This window comes from Oncorhynchus tshawytscha, linkage group LG24 (assembly GCF_018296145.1).
Source record: "Oncorhynchus tshawytscha isolate Ot180627B linkage group LG24, Otsh_v2.0, whole genome shotgun sequence".
In the NCBI taxonomy this organism is placed as follows: domain Eukaryota; kingdom Metazoa; phylum Chordata; class Actinopteri; order Salmoniformes; family Salmonidae; genus Oncorhynchus; species Oncorhynchus tshawytscha.
In genome coordinates, this window is record NC_056452.1 from 6,865,840 (window position 1) to 6,888,277 (window position 22,438).

Genomic DNA, 22,438 nt, shown 5'->3' on the forward strand with positions numbered 1-22,438 from the left:
AATGCTAATATGGCTAAAATTAGCTAGCTGGGTAACCAACAACTGTATCAACAATTTTTCAGCCGATTATTGTCATGCAAAAGACTGCCGGTCTCATGGTAAATGACAGTTAATTAACATAAACATATTTAGCATCACCAGGCCTCCACACAAGCTGCTGATGCACCGTTGCAACATCTTCATTTAAAAAAGTATAATAAATCAATTCAATATACAATCACAACAAATCCATTATTTATTTTAGTCAGGTCTAAATAAACATTATGATTTGAAGAAAATGTATTTCAGAATATGAGTTGGCCTACTGTATGTTATCTGGCAATGCACCATGTCATAGGCTGTAGGCATGTTCATTTAGCTGACAAGCTATGCTTATAAGTCCCGTGCCATTATTTGATATTATATCGTTTAATAGTGAGAAGAATATAGAAAGGATATTTTTCCCATTCTGGAGCGAGTGTACATATTATGTTGGGTGTAATTTGAAACAGATCCTATACGCTAGATTTAGAGTTATTTGGCAACTTTAGTTGTGAATGATACAAACCTTACAATGTCTTAGAAATGAAAACATATTTTTTAATGATGCGGGGTAGGCTACTTCAGTTTTATAGGGAGCTGTGCTTAATATGAGCTGCTGAGAAATATACACATAAGAACACTTATTTCACTTCAGGCAATGGGCTCTCCAAGCCTGTTCCTGCAGCTACCCAGTGCTTAATTTGGGAAACCAAGTGAAATCTGTTCGAGAACATCAAGAGTAACATGTTTTCGCAATGAAACATATTTCACTAAACTGTTGACAGCCCCTCTGTGTGCCCAAGAAAGGAATAAAGGAGAGAGGAGATGGAAACATGGTGGTGAGATATTCTGTATAGGTGAAGGTAATGTGTAACCAATTAATTATGAAAATATAAAATATACTAGGCTATTCAAAATCGAATAAAAATGCACTAAAATTGTAGGCTTACTGATAGCCGCTCTGCACAATCAATTAACCAACAGCATCACCTAGGGCTATACTTTCTCAGAGACTAGGGGATAGACATTTTGGAGCGTAGTATAAGGTAACCAGTCCATCCAGTATGCATAATAATACAGTCCACACTCAATACTCAAATTTGTTTCATTTTGGAGTATGGGCTAGACTAATTATGTACCAAAGACATCTTAAAGCAGATTTGTTTTATGCTATGCCATGGGTGGTTCGGGCTTGGGCTCATAACCCTATGCATAAGCTCTGACATGCGTATGAGTGTTTTGAATTAATCATCACCTTAGAAAGCGCTGTCCATTTAGTTACTACACGGAACCCAAACTGGCTGCGAGCGTGCGCCATCGTGCATGAATTTATTTTGTCCCCCTACACCAAATGCGATCACGACACGCAGGTTAAAATATCAAAACAAACTCTGAACCAATGACATTAATTTGGGGACAGGTCGAAAAGCATTTAACATTTATGGCAATTTAGCTAGTTAGCTTGCACTTGCTAGCTAATTTGTCCTATTTAGCTAGCTTGCTTTTGCTAGCTAATTTGTCCTGGGATATAAACATTAGGTTGTTATTTTACCTGAAATGCACAAGGTCCTCTACTCCGACAATAAATCCACACATAAAAAAGGTCAACCGAATCGTTTCTAGTCATCTCTCCTCCTTCCAGGCGTTTTCATTGTTGAACTTATATGGTGATTGGCATCTAAACTTTCACAGTATTACCACAACAGTTCATCTTTCAATCACCGATGTGGGTATAACCAATGAGGAGATGGCACGTGGGTACCTGCTTCTATAAACCAATGAGGAGATGGGAGAGGCAGGACTTGCAGCGCGATCTGCATCAGAAATAGGAATGACTTCTACTTTAGCCCTTGGCAACGCAGACGCTCGTTAACACGAGCAGTGTGGGTGCAATAATTGAATAACAGATTCCTAAATGTATTTTGCAATGTTCACGCACGTGACGCGAGCGGTGTAGTCAGGGTATTAGGCTTTGAAACATCCAGAACGACCACGTTTTACTCAGTATCAACCTGCTGATGAACTTCTTTCTTCAAAATGATTATCACATTGAGGTGAGTTTTAAATGCATGATGTTTTGATGGTGTGTTTGATGTTATTTTCGATAGCATTTCCATTGATGTCAAAATGGTTAGAGGGACAATAGAGCCCTGAGTACCAGGCCATTAGGACCTGATGGCCGTTAGCAAAGTTGGTACTACTAAAGTATGTCCAGAGTGCATAAGAGATGTTCGGACTGAGTTGTCATCATCATTCTCCTCATTCTACTGGTCCTTCTGTACGGCTTCAAACTTAAGGATGTCTGTCCGTGGATCCAACCAGGACCGGATCACTAGTCAGAACTTTAACCAGGACCAAAGGTCCATTCAGGGTTCTGATCCTTCATATACACCCATCCCGATGCAGTCTGACGACGCTGTGGCTAGTAGCTCCAATAACGTGATTGACATTGAGATTGAACATGGAAGTAAGGCAGCAGGGTCTGGTACAGCGATCCGGTAAAATAAATAGCCGGGATACGGCGGTAAAACGTGAGCCTACCACAATTAATACAACGTGGCCAAAAAAACTCATGGCTATTACACCATTACAGCATGTCAGCCACATGACAAATTAGCAGATTGACTGGAAACCGGGTGGTATACTCTCCAAATTGCATTGTGGTTTGAGAACACTTACATTTTGTCAAGGCAGAGATGAGTGGCCGAGACTAGCATGCAGACAAGGCGGAGATGAATGGCAGAGATCGAGGCGCACGTGGACAACTGTGGATGCATCAATTCAGGCTACAAGTGTAGGCCTAATGACAATGCCAGAATGTCATTACACGTAGGTGTTTTGTAACAGATGTCTATTTTCATTCATCAAATTGCGGGAGCACAGCGCATGTTTGAGGTTTGGATGCTGAAATAATTTTGAGTGAGCGAATGAGTGTAGGTGGCCTACAGGAGCTCCTTTGCTAAGTGATTGTTTGACAATCAGATGAATACATGACTGGTTGTGTTTATGCCACATGAAAAGGCATAGGCAGCGTGTCCCTAAAGTAAATTGAATTCAATTGCCAAGATTATATAGCCTAGTTAACTTACTCCCGTCTATACAGAAATACATACCGTTTGAAATAGGCTACTCCACCAGAAAGCATTATTTGGCCACAGAGGATCATTAGCTTCTGTTTTAAACCGCATAGCCTACAGTCTGCAATTTGAGCAGCGCGCACTGCAAATACCAAATAGATGATTGTTAAGTCGCGACTGTCAGTGACTAGCAGCGAGACCCATCCAGGCCAGGCATATTGCAATATTTAAAAATACAATCACAGAAAAACTCGAAAAACTTCGGAAAGCAAAAGTCTATTGCTGTAAAGGGATGACAATGAAAAGACTCAAATCTGTTTTTTAGTTCAAAATTAAAATTCTTTACTTAATTGAGCGAACAGTAGCCTATTTGCACCAGAGGAGAACAGCAGTGAGTATGCATATTCACTGTTTATCATTAGGTCAGTGCCACTTGTTTGTTTTTGGACAATCATTTCCTCCTCCAGGTTAGATGGACTTCATATTGCATTTATGTCTCCCCCTTCTCGTAGGCCGATTATATGGATCAGACATCATTTTATTGATCTGTTTGACAGTCTGTCACATTGTATAAATGATTGGAGACAGGCGCATGGGACAGGCTAGTTGCAGCGTGGTCAGACGGGCCATTCCCACTATCTCCATTTAGGGGGTGGTTATTCTGTCATGTTGTATAAATGATTGGAGACAGGCGCATGGGACGGGCTAGTTGCAGCGTGGTCAGATGGGCCATTCCCACTGTCTCCATTTAGGGTTGGTTATTCTGTCATGTTGTATAAATGATTGGAGACAGGCGCAGGAATTTGTAATAGGGGGGGTTTAATACTCCACCCAAAATATACAACATGCCATGAAAAGGCACGGGTACGAAGCCCAAAACAAACACGTATACAAAAACAGAGGGATGTAACCCAAACAAAAGAGCGAAGTAAAACCTTGACTAAATACACGGAACGAGACCCGCAATCCACTACACGGAACGAGACCCGCAATCCACTACACGGGGCGAGACCAGTAATAACAAATGCACAACAATACATGGGGTGAGAGCCGTGATAACAAGTGCACAATACATGCAGCACGAAAACCAAAATAACAAAGCACAGGTACTCACAGACCAACAGACATGGGAACAATAACCAACAAGACAATGGTGAACAGAGGGCACATATATATACAATTACTAATCAGGGGAATAGGAATCAGGTGTGCGTAATGAGACAGTTCAGCCGGCAAAGTAGACCTCTGGAACTGGTGCACTGGAACTGGTGCACGGAATGAGCAACAGTACTGGGGGAATCCGTGACAGTGTCAGCAGAGTAAGCTCCCCTGTAATTTTTGTAGTATTGAAAAAAAAGGCATGAGCGCACTTGGGTGTCCTGTACCGGTAAGAAATTACATGAAAGAAATGTAAAATACTAATCTACTTTCACCCCTGTCTATACATCAGATTGAACTATTGTAAAAAAATATATTTAAAAAATAAAAAGGAGTAACCTCCCTCTCCAATCTACTCTACAGTGAGAGCTGCAGGTCCCAGAGAGACAGGTTGAGATCAAGGACAGGAAGTGGACACATTGACACAGGCACGCACACACATGGACAAACACATATGCACCACACACACACACACACACACACACACATGTACAGTTGAAGTCGGAAGTTTACATACACTAGGTTAACTGTGCATTTAAACAGCTTGGAAAATTCCAGAAAATTATGTAATGGCTTTAGAAGCCTCTGATAGGCTAATTGACATAATTTGAGTCAATTGGAGGATGTATTTCAAGGCCTACCTTAATACTCTTAATACTCAGTGCCTCTTTGCTTGACAATCAGCCAACACCTCAGAAAAACAATTGTAGACCTCCACAAGTCTGGTTCATCCTTGGGAGCAATTTCCAAACGCCTGAAGGTACCACGTTCATCTGTACAAACAATAGTACGCAAGTATAAACACCATGGGACCACGCAGCCGTCATACCGCTCAGGAAGGAGACGCATTCTGTCTCCTAGAGATGAACGTACTTTGGTGCAAAAAGTGCAAATCAATCCCAGAACAACATCAAGGGACCTTGGGAAGATGCTGGAGGAAACAGGTACAAAAGTATCTATATCCATAGTAAAACAAGTCTTATATCGACATAACCTGAAAGGCCGCTCAGCAAGGAAAAAGCCACTGCTCCCAAACTGCCATAAAAAAGCCAGACTACGGTTTGCAACTGCAAATGGGGACAAAGATCGTACTTTTTGAAGAAATGTCCTCTGGTTTGATTAAACAAAAATAGAACTGTTTGTCCATAATGACCATTGTTATATTTGGTGGAAAAAGGGGAAGACTTACAAGCCGAAGAACACCGTCCCAACCGTGAATCCCGGGGGTTACTGCAGGAGGGACTGGTGCATTTCACAAAATAGATGGCATCATGAAGAAAGGAAAATTATGTGGATATATGGAAGCAGCATCTCAAGACATCAGTCAGGAAGTTAAAGCTTGGTCGCAAATGGGTCTTCCAAATGGACAATGACTCCAAGCATACTTCCAAAGTTGTGGTAAAATGGCTTAAGGACAACAAAGTCAAGGTATTGGAGTGGCCATCACAAAGCCCTGACCTCAATCCAATAGAACATTTGTGGGCAGAACTGAAAAAGCGTGTACAAGCAAGGAGGCCTACAAACCTGACTCAGTTTCATCAGCTCTGTCAGGAGGAATGGGCCAAAATTCACCCAACTTGTTGTGAGAAACTTGTGGAAGGCTACCCGAAACGTTTGACCCAAGTTAAACAATTTAAAGGCGATGCTATCCCACTAGGAATGTGATGAAATAATTAAAAGCTGAAATAAATCATTATCTGTACTATTATTCTGACAATTCACATTCTTAAAATAAAGTGGTGATCCTAACTGACCTAAGACAAGGAATTTTTACTTGGATTAAATGTCAGGAATTGTGAAAAACTGAGTTTAAATGTATTTGGCTAAGGTGTATGTAAACATCCGACTTCAACTGTACTATCAATGATATCATGGAAAAACATGTTTTTTCTTCGACCTTTAACTATGAATGATGTATTTATGTTTAGCAAATACCAATACAATTGCACCTATTAAGAATTGAGCAATCCAGAGTGTGGGCCCCATTTAATCTAATGTATATTTTGAAAACCTTCAAACACACCCTTACAATCATAAGGGGTTACAATCGAAAAAAGGCAAGACTGGGAGTTAGTGAGTGTTGGCATCAGTTAATGAACAGGGGAAAAATGCTGTTTGTTAGGCGGCGGTAAGGTCTGGCCTGCACCACTATCAGCCGTATGCAGGGGTGCATGGGTTGTACCACTCTCAGCCGTGTGCAGGCTTGTGCCATACTTACACGGGACTGCCTGGCCCCTACACTGCTGGCTCTAGTGGGTAATGAGGTGGGCCCATTTCTGGTTCTGTTGACTGGGGAAGGTCTTTTAAGGCCAGATGTGGGTCTAGCTTTGGTGGCAGTTTTGGTTGTCTTTGTATGATTGGAAGCAATGAGTGTAAAAAAAATGTTTGAATACCTTGAAAGTAAATGAAGAAATGTCATGAAACAGGCATGGATTCACATGAGTTAAAGGTTCATACTGATAAGGAAATATGATTTCAAATAAGTTTTCAATGACAAATTAAGAAGAAATTTGTAGCATTGTCCATGTGTACTGCTATGGGATACGTTGCCTACCTTCTTATCAGCATTGTCGTTTTCAATCTTTGCTTGAGCTGTGGAAGAAAAAGGGGAAACAGACATTTAGCATATTGGACCCTTCAGACAAAAATATCCATTGCCCTTTTTTTTAGCTCACCGAGTGAACAAACTTCGAGAGGCCATTGACATGTTTCTTTGTATGTATGTGTGCATAGGGAAGTGGAGACCAAATGAAAGACAATCACAAAGATGTGGAACTCTCAAAAACATGCATAGTGACTGTAACACACAGGACTTGTTGACTGGAAACACTCAAAGCATTTGTGAGATCCGTAAACCGTAGTGGATTTTTGGGTCTGCAAGGCCAGCAGAAAGAACAAGACAGACAGGAGGAAACAAAAACAAGGGGAAGGGAGGACGACAAGCTTATCCTCAGCCAAACGTGAAGTTCCATAGCGCATTTTCAGGGGAGCGAATGCTGCATAGCATACGGTAGCTCTTTGGTAAAATAAAGAGGATGAAATTAACTGAAGAAGATTTAGTTTGGGATTTGGTGAATAGAACTGCAAACAGACCTTTGTATATAGCAACCGGGACCAATGACTTTCTTGCGGGAGAACTTTGGGGAGTTTTCTGGAGTTCGTTTGTGGTCTTGGTGGACTGTACAACATCTCTCGTCTTGGGATCCTCGACGAAATCAGGTATGGACATATAGCTTGCTCCTTCTAATTCTAAAACAGGGTTAATTACACCTATGTGAGATAGTACTGTTGTCAAATGTTTGTCACTATCAGAAGACACCGTGTTTCCATTGACCTGTGGCTCTATTTGTCGCTCCAGCCGGTTGTCCACATCAAAATGGGCAGTGTCCTTTAAAGCTGATGAGACAGCGTCATGTACCTCCTGGAGATGTTCTGAATAATGTCTGGGGCTTCTGTCCACTGGTACAGAGTTTTCCAGAAAAAAGTGGGAAGAGGATAGACTGTGAACCGGAAAGGAATCAGGGCTTCCTGGCACAAACTCCTTAGATCCAGTATTAGAAGCAGCAGCAGCCTGTTGGAGAGACTCGGCATAATCGAAAGCCAGTCCTTGTTTTTTGGCTTCTTTTGAAATCCTTAGACCCTGGTCTTCATCTACCCACAATCTATTCTCTTCAACAGAGGTGAGGTCCTCAAAGGCTGTGCTGCGGACTAAAGAGGTGCCCAGCGGATCGCTCTGCCCAGAGGAGCACTCAGGTGCATCAAGACTGACCGCTCTCTGAGAATCTGGACTGACCCCCCTGGCGGATGGGAGGTCCCCTCTCCCCTCTGACCCCTGGGTATGGTCTCCAGAGGTCCATAAAGAGTTACTCAACTTCTTCCCAAAGTCCCCTCCCCCCTGTGCCCCCTCTGAGTCTGCAGCTTCAGAGTCCAGAGAACAGAAAGCTCCCAAGGTCTTGAAGCCAAGTCCTGCCCCAATCTCTGTGTCTTCAGCAGCTTCCGATCCATTAGGCGGCGCCAACACAAATCCACTGAGGATTCCCACACCAGGTTCCTCTAGTTTTTTTGAAAGGCAGATTTAATTGTGAATTTACTCCACTCGTTTCCGTCTCCCCGTTAAAATTTTATTTGAGAAGAAAAGAGAAATTAATTTGACAGTGAACTACATAGTCATGATTTGGAGAACACCACAGAAAAGTACCAAAAAATAAATGTTTTTGTGTTTATAATGGTGTCGTGAAAGAAGTCACAGGACGCTCTCTGCGTCTGTCCAGCGGCTATGAAAAGTGCAGAATGGATAGAATGGATGGCTTTATAAAATGCACATAACAACTTACATTAACATTCATGATGTAAAGATGGACAAAATGCTTCACAACTGGATCAAAGATTGACAACAGATGACTATGAGACCAATGTAAACATAACTGTGAGATGTGCTGGGATGATATGCTGTGATACACACTGAATATTTCATTCCAAAATATGCCTTTAAAAAAATACGTCTAATTATGCTGAGAACTTTTAAACAACCATCATATTCTTTTAAACATGTATCACAGCAGTTTATATTACCGTATTATATTTAGTAGTATGGCACCAATAATATTGCAGCAGCTATGGCTAATATCATAAAATAGTGATCTGGACTTTACCTAAGATATATCCAAAGTGTTAGCAAACATTGTCCACAGTGTGATCGACTAAAATACCTGTTGAGGCTGTTCCTCCAGTTGCTGTTCAAACACGGTGAGGCAGTGCAGAGAAACAAAAAGAGGATCCAACTATTAGGTCTTGTCAAACACATTACATGCTACAGTGCATAACATCCAAAAGAACCACGCAACTGCAAAGAAAGCAGAGCAGCCTAGAATACTTGAAACCATGCATACCGTTTTTTGGGTAATGCACAAAAGCCACAGCAACTCATCTTTCCCTCTGCCTTTTTCACATACATCAAAACAAAGTCATTTGATTAAACAATCCATATCTAAATCCAGCTGTGTGTGGGGGTGGTTATAGGTATTGCTAGACGTGGGAGATGCTGAGCCGGACACACTGTTTTCATTGAAAAATCATGGTCCAACATGACACCTAGCCTGATTTTCCTTCTGGCAGCACAGCAACTGTGTTCTCCATTAGTGTGGCATCCTCCATATCTGAAGGCTCCTGATCTGTTCTAACATATCACAGGGTCCTTTCAACCTGCTGTTTCCCTTTTCTCTTGGGCTATGTAACATGTAACATGGTGTGCAGTGTACTACAATACCCAATACCCATAATGCTATGTGTAACATATCCGGTTTCCATCTGGTTTCAGAATGGAGGCGTGTGTTTTGATCCCACTGCTGACAGTAATTCTAGTTGAGATACTGTTGCTATGGTATTGTGTATGGACCAGGGAAAAAGTTATGCTTTGTGATTTGTCTGCTGCAAACTTGACCACACACACAAAACCAAATGCACTGGGGGAAATTAACGAGAGAAGCAAGTATTAAGATAATTTTTAAGAGTGATTCATAAAAGGGAAAAAAAGGTTAACCCAGAAATGACATTAAAGTAAGCATTAACAAAAGCCGACCAAAACACTAACTCTCTTCAGGTTGTGGCTCTGAAACCAACAAATAGTTAAAACAATATTAAGCTGATACAGTACATAACATAATCATGTTACGTACAAAAGAGGGGCAGAACCAGCGATTAATATAAAATAACAACGTTAGAAAAGTTTAATGCAAAAGACCGTGGTGGTTCTGGTGGTGGGTGCATACCAAGTTGCACCTCCTCCCCAAAGGTGCAAAGGTGCACCTCCTCATCACAGATGCTCTCCAGTTCAGAAATCTCAGACTGTGGTTCAGTCAACCTGTGCTTTGGTCTGGCTTCCTCAGTGGGAGAGAAATGCACACTTTAGGTCAGAAGACCTGGTTGGTCATGTTATGGATTATTAATAAATAACATTCTGCTTTATTATGACAGTTGATCAGAAGCGAAAATCTAAAACACAATAGCCAGACACAATCAATCAAACTGAGAAGAAAGCAAAGGTTAGTCATATAGTTTGTCCGACATTTGTAAAGGAAAATAAAGTCTGCAAACCAAGAAAAAGCTTTTTTTGGGGTTATGGCTCTGAAACAAATGAATAGTTTAGCAATATTAAAATGATACAAATGAATAGTTTAGTTATATTAAAATGGTATCCTGCATAGAAACACGTACTGCACATAGTGAAGGATTAAAGTACATTGGTATTAAATACATTGGTATTAAAGCTGAATGCAAGGTGCAGTGGTGGTGGTGCATACCAGGTTGCACCTCCTCCTCACCAGAGGCGCTAAGTTGCACCTCCTCATCACAGGTGTTGCTCTCCAGTTCAGAGAGCTCAGACTGTGGTTCAGCCGCTCTGTCCTCTAGTGTGGCTTCCTCAGGCTCCACTGGGAGAGAAAGGCAAGCTTTAGGTTAGAAACCTGGGCCGTGTTCAGAAGGACACACCGTAGGAAAAGGTTATGAAAGGGAAAATGTTAAATTACTGTTTCATATTTGACATGTGCATGTAGCCTGTGCTGTTTCAGTCTGTTTGGTGCCTAGTGAACACAACTGCATAGACACGTCATTAGTAGATGGCCCCAAGCCAAGCAGTCATCTATCTATGGCCCTGGCCCCAAGTGCATATGGTGTGTAGTACTGAAAAACCTCATCCACATTTTCCGCACATCAAACACTGGTTATGGAAGTAGTGAATGTCAACAAACGCTGTGAAATTAAATCCAAAATACCTTTATTTCAACATTTAAACCCAGCCATTGGGTATTATTGTAATGTTTAGTCCCTAAATCCAGGCTTAATGTTGCACCCGTTGACCAGCTCTTTAATTCCCCTTTCAGAGAATGGCGCCTGTTCCTTTAGCTTGTTACATCATCAAACAATCAATTGCCAACATATTTCAGCATAAAAAATAAGTGACAATTATTTAAGTTAGCAGTAGTCAGTCTGGCAATGAAATGGAAATTGCTGAAAGTGTGAAAACCATCTCTTTAACCAGTAAGAATTATCACTAATTGCCAATGACATGGTCTCATCTACCACTAAACTACACAAAACACGCTTGACTCCGTTGGGAAGTCAATATTTAGTATCTACGCTAGATGACTACAAACAAATCACAGTGGTCTCCCGTAACTACTAGTTAGTAGAGTGTACTCACTATGTGCCGTACAGTCGGTGCAAGTACTGTTAAGCCCTGTGTAGGAACCTGACTCAAAGCGGTGTAGATTCCTGCTCGTCCGAGTGGCTAGGGGAAGGACGAAGGGGGAGAACGAGTGCACTAGTGAGGGCTGTAAACTGGGGAAAGCTAGACTACGTACTACTTGGGCAGAGCAGCCATTTTGGGGGGCACAGCAGGAATAAAAAGAGAAGGTTATCATCATTGTTGTTGCGCTCGTTGCATGCAACACAACAGCCAACCCCCATTGTGAGAGGTTGGTGACCCCGCCTGTAGTCTGCTAGTACAGCTACTGTGCTCTTCTCTCCTTTCTAGATAAAGTGCCTTCAGAAAGTATTCACACTAATTAACCTTTTCCACATTTTGTTGTGTTAGATTTTTTGTCACTGGCCTAAACACAATTACCCCATGATGTCAAAGTAGAATTATGTTTTTCAACATTTTTATAAATTAAATAAAAATGAAAAGCTGAAATGTTTTGAGTCAATAAGTATTTAACCCCTTTGTTATGGCATGCCTAAATAAATTTAGGAGTCAAAATGAGCTTAACAAGTCACATAATAAATTGCATGGACTCACTCTGTGTGCGATAATAGTGTTTAACATGGTTTTTGATGGACTCTCTGTACCCCACACATACAATTATCTGGAAGGTCCCTCAGTCGAGCAGTGAATTTCAAACAGATTCAACCACAAAGATCATGTAGGTTTTCCAATGCCTCACAAAGAAGGACACCTATTGGTAGATTGGTTTAAAAAAGGAAGCCTGTGTATGAAAAAAAAGGAAGCCTGTACAGAATAAAAAATGTTCCAAAACAAGCAGGGCATTAACCTAAACTCAAGGCCAAATATACCCTGGAGTTGCTTACCAAGACAACATTGAATGTTCCTGAGTAGCCTAGTTGCAGTTTTGACTTAAATTGGCTTGAAAAGCTATAACAAAACTAGAAAATGGCTGTCTTACAAGTGATCAACAACTAACAGAGCTTGAAGAATTCTTAAAAGAATAATGTGCAAATATTGTACTATACTGGTGTGCAAAGCTCTTAGAGACTTACCCAGAAAGACTCAGAGCTGTAATCGCTGCCAAAAGTGATTCTAACATGTATTGACTCAGGGGGTTGAATACGTATCTAATCAAGATACAGTATATTAGTGTTTTTCTTTTCTTTTTTTTTTACCAATATTACAATTTGTCTTCGACTTTGACATTAGAGTATTTTGTGTAAATCGTTGACAATTTTTTTTTTTTTTTTACAATTAAATCCATATTAATCCCACTTTGTAAGATTACTTTCTGAAGGCAATGCAATATGCCATCAACGCCATGGGGCAAACCTCCCTGTTGCCAAGGCTTTCCCTACTGTACTGTATCTCCTCATTCCTTCCCTAGTCTTAGCCTTCCATTGACTACCCATTTGATTAATAATGTGCCTTTACAAAAGGTTAAGGATCTATGTACTGTCCTGAAAGCTTGATTGTTTACGGGATGAATTGGTAACAGTGGTGGTGGACGGAGGCGCAGGGAGCGTTCTGAGGTCCCTGACCCAGATCCCTGTATTGCAGAGTAGGAGAGCGGGAGAGTGCAGCTGCAATCTGGGGACTGAAGGCCCAGTCAAGCATGCCTTGTTTGCTTTATGTAAAGTGATTAAAAAATAGAACAATCAGAAAGCCTCAGCCTCTTGGCCCGTTCATTGCAGAGAATTTTGACTAAGAAATGGCATGTGACTTTAGAGAGAGAAAAAAAGGCCATCATTCAAGACATTCATCTAGATTTGGCAGTCTTGGACACGTTTTTGTGGCTAGCATAATGCTTGTTGACTACAAAGCTACCCTCTGCCCACTACGCCCACACAGATCCAATCCGTTTACTTATATAAAGCTATAAAAATAAGCTGTGTAAATGAAGTCATTTGTTGTGTTCTTCCTGACTACAATAAGTAACCCCTGATCACACTTTTCTGGCTCGTGCAGTTTTAATGAAGACATTCTTTTACCCTTCAAGCTCCTTTACACACCCATCCTCTAAAGCTATTTTGGGCCCCGCAGTAGCTATACCCTCAATAAAACATCCCTCTGTTTCTATCTGGAGGTTAATTGAGCAAGCGTGTGCTTTGACGGTCTGTGCTAGTTTAGCAGCCTATTTTACAGGCTGATAGATATAATAGCTGACCTTTCATGGGGCCTTCCCCTGGGCTCCTGTGCCCCAGCTGGACCCCATTCTCCTGGTGATGCAGGTCGTTGATGGTCATGCCGGCTAAGGAAGCGCTCATGGTGTCCCCGGAGTTGTAGCTGTAGGTGTTAGGGGCGTTGTTCATATAGTCCTGGTGTTGATCCATAGCAAGTCAGGTTCAGGCTATACAAAAGAGCAGAAGAAAGTGCCAAATATATGTTACCCAGAAAATGTAAACGCGCCAGTGGCAAAGGCACATAAAAATATCGGAATTCAGATATGACGTCATCGTTTTAGCGCTATCCACTTTTACGAACCTCCACTTTTGAGCTCACCAGAGAATGTCAATTTCACTCAAGGTGGATCAAGTCAAATTGTGTTGCATTGGAGAGCCTATTCTTCTGAGAGATACAGGTGACTATCGGAATCCAATAGAGATAATCAAGGATGCAAAGGAACTTGCCAGTACCTGGTCCTGAGAATTTGCCAAGTAATTCAATGAACAACCTTTGAAAGTTGAAGAGTCTCTTCCGCCTGACATAAGCCAGTCAGCCAGCAGCGGCTCAACGTAAACAGACACTGTGCCTAAGAAAATCAGGTTATTTATATTCTTAACATGGGTACCTGGTGTAGAGTTACGAGACGAAAATAGTCCCCTGTGCCCATGTGCGTTGTGTCCTAACTGTGATAACTCGCACTTCCATAAACAACCAGAGACTACCTCTGTGTTTTCCTCCTTAAGATTCACTTAACCTCAATCAGACGGACACTGCGCTTATACTTGTGACCTAACAGAAGTGAAAAGCCACTCAACAGTCAAGCTTGAGGTTTTAGCCAATTTGTTGCTTTATTATTGTTTTCCAGTAACATCTTTCGAAATATGTAATTAAGATGTGTATCAACTATCAAGGATTTAGAGACCAGTGTGTGAGGACATGCTCTCTCCACGGCTTCAAATCTCATAAAATGAGGATTACATACTGTATCAGATTAAATCAAAGCCTATGGTTACGTCAGCGTTTTTTCTATTTCTATCGGCTTTTTCATCTTTCCCTCTCTCTCACACACCACGCACATTGCCTTTTGATACCCTGACCACAAGCACACACACACACTAGCTGACATGCACGTGCACACACACACATAAGAACCACAAAATATAAAACGTAAGTGATGATAAAAAGCGTATTTATTGTCTGAATTCCGGCATCAAGTCATTACTAAACACGATTGCGAATGTGAATTCACAAAATAGCTGGGGGTAAAATTATGAGGACCATTGATAATTATACAACGGGTGGGTCTAATCCTGGACACTGATTGGTTAAAACCGCATTCCAGCTGGTGTCTATTCCACAATTTACCACCGGCTAAAGCTATGACTTGAAATGCCTATTTACTCTGTTCTCTCACTGCGCAATCCACTGGTTGTCACATCAGCCCAGTCAGACAATATATAAACTTGATCTCCACTGTAAAAAGCATCTAGACATTATCTCCCATTTATTTTATACTAGGAATTGGTATTCAATAGCGGAGATTTGAATAAAACTTGTGGTCTCTCTCTCATTTGCAACATTGTTTCAATATTGAAATTCGATCCCCAGCGGTCCTATTGTAATGAACGTGTAGGTTTCGGGAGTCGGGACGACACACACAGGCAGGCAGCTCTTCTCAGACAGTTCAAAATCATGAATCAGCATCATTTCTATGGACATATACAAAGAAATAAAAAACAGGCAAAATGAAAAACAAAATGCAGCTAGTATGCAGTCTTTACAGCTTCAGTTTGTGTAAGGACCGACTCTGGGAGACGAGAAGCAAGTACAGGGAGTGAACATTTAATGGAACAACGGACATGAAACAGAACACAGACAGCGTCTGGACAGGGAAAACAAAATGACAATAATGCTGACACGGGGATGAAACAGAGGAACAGACAGATATAGGGAAGGCAATCAAAATGTGAGGGAATTCAGGTAAGTCCATTGAGGGCTGATGTGCGTAATGATGGTGACAGGTGTGTGTAATGATGGGCATCCTGGCGCCGAGAGAGGGGGATTGGGTGCAGGTGTGAAAGTTTGAAGTGATTGTGTTAGCTGTGTTGTTGGCTAGCTCCTCTGAACAACAGTGTCCTGACAAGAGCGCACATTTTCTATGCTAGGTGAAATCGCGCATCAGTAGCTCATTCTTATGAACGTATCCAAATACATTTTACTAGAAAACAGCTTAATAAACTAATGCAAATGCAGCTACATTGCTGTTATTCTGGCTGCACTGTTTGACCTGACTGTAAGTTAGCTGTAGTTGGCTATCTAGCAAGCAAGAGATAAGAACATTACCAGCCAGAACGATTGGGTCACATCCATACAGAACAAAAAATACTTAACGACTGGGTTGCGTCTGTGGCCAGCCGGCTTGGGTAGCAACCCTAGATTTGTGTCAGGACTATCTTGTGGAAGGATGAAACAGTATGAATAAATTCATCTAAATAAATGTTTTAATTAAACTATTTCTATCATTATTTGAATATTTTGGTAACCCACTGTATAAAAGTGATAATGTCCTCGAAGCCGGTGTTTGAAGGATATATTGGCACGGTTTGCCGGCCCGAGACAACACCCATTCCAATATATCCTCCAAACACCGGCTTCTAGGTGTCACGTCCTGACCTAAGTTCCTTTTTTATGTCTCTATTTTGTTTGGTCAGGGCGTGAGTTGGGGTGGGCATTCTAGCTTTTGTTCTAGGTTTTGTACTTCTATGTGTTGGCCTGGTATGGTTCCCAATCAGAGGCAGCTGTCAATTGTTGTCTCTGATTGAGAACCATACTCAGGTAGCCTGTTCCCACCTTTGTTTGTGGGTAGTTGTTTCCTGTTTTGTGTTGTGTCACCTTGCAGGACTGTTTCGATTTTCGTTGTTTCACGTTTGTTATTTTTGTAATAGTTGTAATAAATTTAACATGGACACGTACCACGTATCTTGAATACTCTTCCTCAGACGAAGAGGAGAATCGTTACACTCAGGCATTATCAGGCCTAGATGGACTACCCTTCTTCCCAATATAACCTACTGTGTGTGGGCCAACACACTATCACAGCCTATTGTGAAATAGACACAAATTACTTCTTCGAAATTCGTGATGTGTATTAGATGGTTTTTATCATAACGTCTTTCATCATAACGCATTTGTGTACATTACACAAATTCCAATTTGTTGTGTCTAATCTTAGCTAAGCTAGCTCGGTGGCTCATGTTAGCTAGGCTACGGGTTAAGGTTAGGGTTGGGGGTTAAGGTTAGGGGTTATAGTTAGCTAAAATGCTACCTAAGTAGATAAAAGGGTTAAGTTTGGGAGTTAGGTTAAAGGATTCAGGTTAGGAAAAGGGTTAGCTAACATGCTAAGTAGTTGCAATGTAGCTAACTAGCAAACATTTTAAAGTTGTCCGTGATGAGAGTCAAACACACAACCTTTGGGTTGCTAGACATTTGCGTTATTCGCGTTACACGCCAACCCATTCCCCCTGCCCAACCTCCCACCTATTGTTTCTGTCTTAAGTAACCTACTGTCTTTATCTGTGATTGAAATGCACTGTCTAAAAAATCATATACTGCACACTAAAAAAAAATATTTTTTTGGTGTGCCTGTCACTCATTTCCAATAAGCAATTTGTGTCTATTTCACAATAATATGTGATACTGGGTTGGTGTGGGCTGCTTGGCCTGAACACCTGACCTTCACTGGGTGCACCAGCATATCTTCTGTCCTTGACTGTTTAAACAAACACAATCCTGGTCCTCATATATAGCACAAATGAGAAGTCGTACCATAGTAGGCCATAGTACCCACCAGACCAGGGAATCAAGCCCTCAGAGCACCCTAGATTAGGAACCCTTAACTGGGGTGCAAATGTCCATGCTGGATGGACAGTGATCTCGTTAGTATGTGTGGCAATGTACAATTGAATTATAAATGAAATATGTATTGAAATATGTACATGTATAAGTAAAGTGATGGGTGTGAGGCAATAAAAAGTATAACTAAAAAGTAATAAATAGAATGTCTTAATAGGGTGTTGGACCACCACAAGACAGAACAGCTTCAGTGCACATTGGCATAGATTCTACAAGTGTCTGGAACTCTAATAGAGGAATCCGACACCAATCTTCCACAAGAAATTCCATCATTTGGAGTTTTGTTGATGGCGGTGGAAAATGCTAGCTATGTTCTAATACCCATAACATACTGTATACTGCATACTAAATGAGTATATACTACATACAATATAATATTAGTTCAGTATTAGTTTTTAGTATACTGTAATCGAACAGTATCCTTTCAGGTGAGTGTACTAGCGTTTCGACTGTCTCCCAAAAGTTGATGCTGTTGCAAGCGTGTTAGCATAACAAATGACTAGGTAGACATCTTATGACTTCATTAACAATGTCCATTGACAACGCACAATGACTATACCACTTAGCTAAGCTAAGAATGACGTGAATAATCAAGTCAATAAATGTAGTTATTTAGATAGCATATAGTTAATATACTGGCAAGTTCCATGTATTAGTAGCCAACTAACGTTAGATAGCTAGCTAACTAAACGGTCAATACAAGTAACTGCTGTAATGATATGCTATGTAGTTTGTAAGGCTAGTGTTGGTGCGCGCTAAATAGCGTTTCAATCGGTGACGTCACTTGCTCTGACACCTTGAAGTAGTAGTTCGGTCTAAAGTTATACTGTTACATTGATGCTGTTGACCCGGATCACTGGTTGCTGCGGAAAAGGAGGTCAAAAGGGGGGTGAGTGTAACGGATGTGAAACGGCTAGCTAGTTAGCAGTGGTGCGCGCTAAATAATGTTTCAATCGGTGACGTCACTTGCTCTGAGACCTTGAAGTAGTAGTTCCCCGTGGCCGTGGCTTTTGTGGAGCGATGGGTAAAGATGCTTCGTGGGTGACTGTTGTTGATGTGTGCAGAGGGTCCCTGGTTCACGCCCGGGTATGAGCGAGGGAACGGTCTAAAGTTATACTGTTACACTAGCGTAGCTAACAAATTGTCAGCCAACATAACATGTAACTTATTTGAAAAGTAATTACCTTATTACATTGCTAAATATGTTCTTAACATATGTCATAATTAGCTAAAGCAATGAATTTGTATTCGCTCTCGTCATACTTCTTCAAATCTGAAAATGTGGTGAAGCCCATTTTCAGAAGAATTGCATTATGGGCCCTAAAATCACAGAAATAGTGTCCACTGCTTTTGTATAGTTCGTATTTTGGCGAATGTATTACGACATCCGGGAACTTTTGGCATACTAACTATATCCACACTATGACCAATAAGCATACAACATACTCAAAATATGTCACAAATAGTATGGTTAGTGAGGTTAGTATGAGTATTCAAACACCGCTGCTGTCTCAGGCGTCGCTCCAGAATCTACCATACGTGTTCAATTGGGTTGACATCTGGTGACTGAGATGGACATTGCATGTGGATTACATCATTTTCATGCTCATTAAACCATTCAGTGACCATTTGTGCCCTGTGTCATCCTATGGGGGCATAGCCATGGTTGCCAAAATAATGGCCTGCCCAGCATTTTTATACATGACCTTAATTAAGCAATTAGCATCCCGGCATATTTAACTCAGGAACCATACATGTGTGGAAGCACCTGCTTTCAATAGACTTTGTATCCCTCATTTACTCAATTGTTTCCATTATTTTGGCAGTTACCTGTGTATTCTACCACGAGTGCATAAACATTCACTTATGCAGTTCCTCTCAATATTTGACACAACTCCCTCACAACACTCCCATTGTGGATTTCCACAAAACAGAAGTCAAACAACAAGCGAGCTGCTGCATCCATGCCAAAGAAAACAATCGCTCAGAGAAAGTTGACGCTCCATGTCCGGGAGCTTTGAGGATTAAGAGAACTAACAGAGGCAAACCCAAGGTCGAAAAGAACTAGATCCCTTATCTGATAACCAGCATATCTATTTTATGCTATGTTTCTATACTTCAGTCACCAGGTTGGCAACAGCTAATTTTCCCCATGTTATTATTTTGTCAGGGATAGTGCCTATGTAGAAAACACAGTGTAAATTTAAACTTATCCTGCTTTGAGAATCCACCCCTCTCAAAAAAAACAAAAAAAACATTTGAGAAACAACAAACAAAGACACTTCACCAGGTCGTCTTTTGCGGTAGAAGGAGCTGAATTCAACAGAGACATTCCCACTGGGCACAGACGTCAATTCAAGGTCTATTCCACGTTGGTTCAACGTAATTTCATTGAAATGGCGTGGAAACAACATTGATTCAACCAGTGTGTGCCCAGTGAGTTCTAACGAATTGCTGTTGGCACTAAAATAAATGTTATTTAGGACCAGTCTATTGCAACAGAATTCAATCTTCGCTGGCTTCAATTTCAACTGCTAAATAAAAAGAGGACTTTATTGCGTGTTGGAATTTCATGAAGGCACAGAAAGGTTGGCAGTGACTTGCAACCGATCCCACGTGGAGCGTGTGAAAATGGGATCTTGGCAAATAGGCCCTGGTTCTAAAGCAAACCCAGCATAGACGGCAACAGAAAGAGCATGATCAACAAAGATATTGACATAGCTTTGGGAGAACCAAGACGTACCCAAAGAAATGACTGACATTATTACTGTGAACCAACAGAGAGCTCTTCTTGACCTATAGAACCACTTATTTTCTGAGGAAGACCCTAAATGCCAAGGCCAAGGTTGAGATTAAATTAAATGTGAGTATTTGCTGCAGTTCTTTTTGTCAAACTAAGGATTTACTACAAAGAAAATATACAAATCTGTATTAAAACCCCTAAAGGGTTTATGCCAAGCAAAATGACTCGGTTCATCAAAGCAGCAGTTTTAATGACACAGTAACATCATGAAAAAAGGTTTCATTCAACATCAAAGATGACAGAGAATCAATAATAAACTGTAAAAACAATTAAACCACATACAGTCTGTAATACAAACGGGAAATAGATTCAATAGCCAATTCAATGGATTGCAATACAAAAACAAAAGGTTTGCCGACGCAGTGAGTGTATCTGATGGCATGCTCACTATTGCTGCGTGAGCTAGCTAGCTGCCCTCATGCTTGACTGCTTCTGTATCTCTGACCTACTTTCACCATGACTCCCTCTGTATACTCCTAGTCTCCATCCTCAGGGAGGAAGTAGTACCATAGAAACAACGCTGAACTCTACCATTAAAACAGGCCTACGCCTACCAAATGGCCAAGGATTACCGTTAAAGTGAGCCTCATTTTTCGCATCATACTGCTGGAAGCTAGTGAAACAGCTTGCATAAACAGCCTGCGTAATGAGTATGGCTCACTCAGCATGGGATGGCAGTACGTCATCGTCCGCAAACACACGTTGGCTTAGAAACTGCGGGCATACTTTTCACAGTGGTGGGATATTTTTTAAATGTCTTTGGCTTCATGACTCAAGGCTAAGATCCCTGTGCGTTTAATTTAGGATTGGGAAATGTCTTCTTTTTTTTTTTACCAACAATTTGGTAACGCTTCCTATAAACACATTACATTATAAGCACATATATAAGGTCTTATGAACAATGCATAAGGCATTCCTAAAATGCAGAGCAGAGATGCTAATAATTAGTATTCAATCGTAGGAAGTGTCTGGAATTTGATTGAAGCTTACCATTTTCCTTCGTCACTTGAATTCAGGATATCTGGAATTCTGATACTGTCGTGATAGAACATGAACTGTGATGGCCTCAGACGCTGCTGCAAGTTCCAATATGTACACCGTGTCTGCAGCTACAGTACGATCTGCCACACACACCCCTTTCTGACACTTTAATGAAGACTCGTGGTGCAATGAGCCAACGTCTTCCATCAGCATGGTGCCAATTAACCATGTATAAGAATGCAGTTAAAAGCCCAGTATGACTTTTCTCCTCCCTTTTAACAATACAATACAATCCTTTTCAAGAAAGACCTAATTTGGACTTCTTATGCAAGATTCTATAATTGTCTGAGGGACATAGTAGTCTAGGACAAAGTCATTTTTAATAGTGCCTTTTAAATAGTGCCCCCCCCCAAATGTCAGATAGTGCCTCAACAGGAATATCTGCTGGAATAAATCCATTTGATGAGGAACAAACTGCTTCATTGATTGCTTTTTTAAATTTATTGAACCTTTATTTAACTAGGCAAGTCAGTTAAGAACAAATTCTTACATTGATTGCCTACTAGAAGGCAAAAGGCGACCTGCTGGGACGGGGGCTGGGATGTAAAATTAAAGGACAAAACACACATCACGACAAGAGAGACACCACAACACTACATAAAGAGAGACCTAAAGACAACAACATAGCATGGCAGCAACACATGAAAACACAGCATGGTAGCAACACAACATGACAACAACATGGTTGCTGCACAACATGGTAGCAGCACAAAAAAAATGGTACAAACATTATTGGGCACCAACAACAGCACAAAGGGCAAGAAGATACAAAACAGCCACAACTGTCAGTAAGAGTGTCCACGATTGAGTTTTATCTCCAAGAGATGGAGATAAAACGGTCCAGTTTGAGTGTTTTTTGCAGCACGTTCAAGTCGCTAGCAGCCATTACGAACACAGGCTGTGAAACAGTGATCACTAAGGTCATTACAGAAAACACCAGACTGATAGCTATCAGGATTATTTGTGAGGATAACATCAAGGAGAGTAGCCTTTTCTGGGTGTTTGGAGTCATACCTTGTGGGATTGGTAATAATCTGA

The 22,438-nt window shown here is 41.0% G+C and overlaps 1 protein-coding gene across 22 annotated transcripts in view; it reads right to left on the bottom strand.

Moving 5' to 3' along the window:
- The window catches only part of mapta (microtubule-associated protein tau a), a 47,762-nt gene that overhangs the window by 17,005 nt on the left and 8,319 nt on the right, over window positions 1-22,438 (bottom strand). For 6 of the 22 annotated variants that reach the window (XM_024387017.2, XM_024387014.2, XM_024387023.2 and 3 more), the window contains exons 2-7: window positions 13,646-13,828; window positions 10,556-10,684; window positions 10,025-10,132; window positions 8,966-8,989; window positions 6,811-6,848; window positions 6,475-6,603 (exon numbers count right to left, since the gene is read on the bottom strand). In XM_024387017.2, the coding sequence (XP_024242785.1) occupies window positions 6,475-6,603; window positions 6,811-6,848; window positions 8,966-8,989; window positions 10,025-10,132; window positions 10,556-10,684; window positions 13,646-13,811 (594 nt within the window). In that variant the 5' untranslated portion in view covers window positions 13,812-13,828. The other 16 variants (XM_024387034.2, XM_024387036.2, XM_024387016.2 and 13 more) reach the window with 15 other exon arrangements.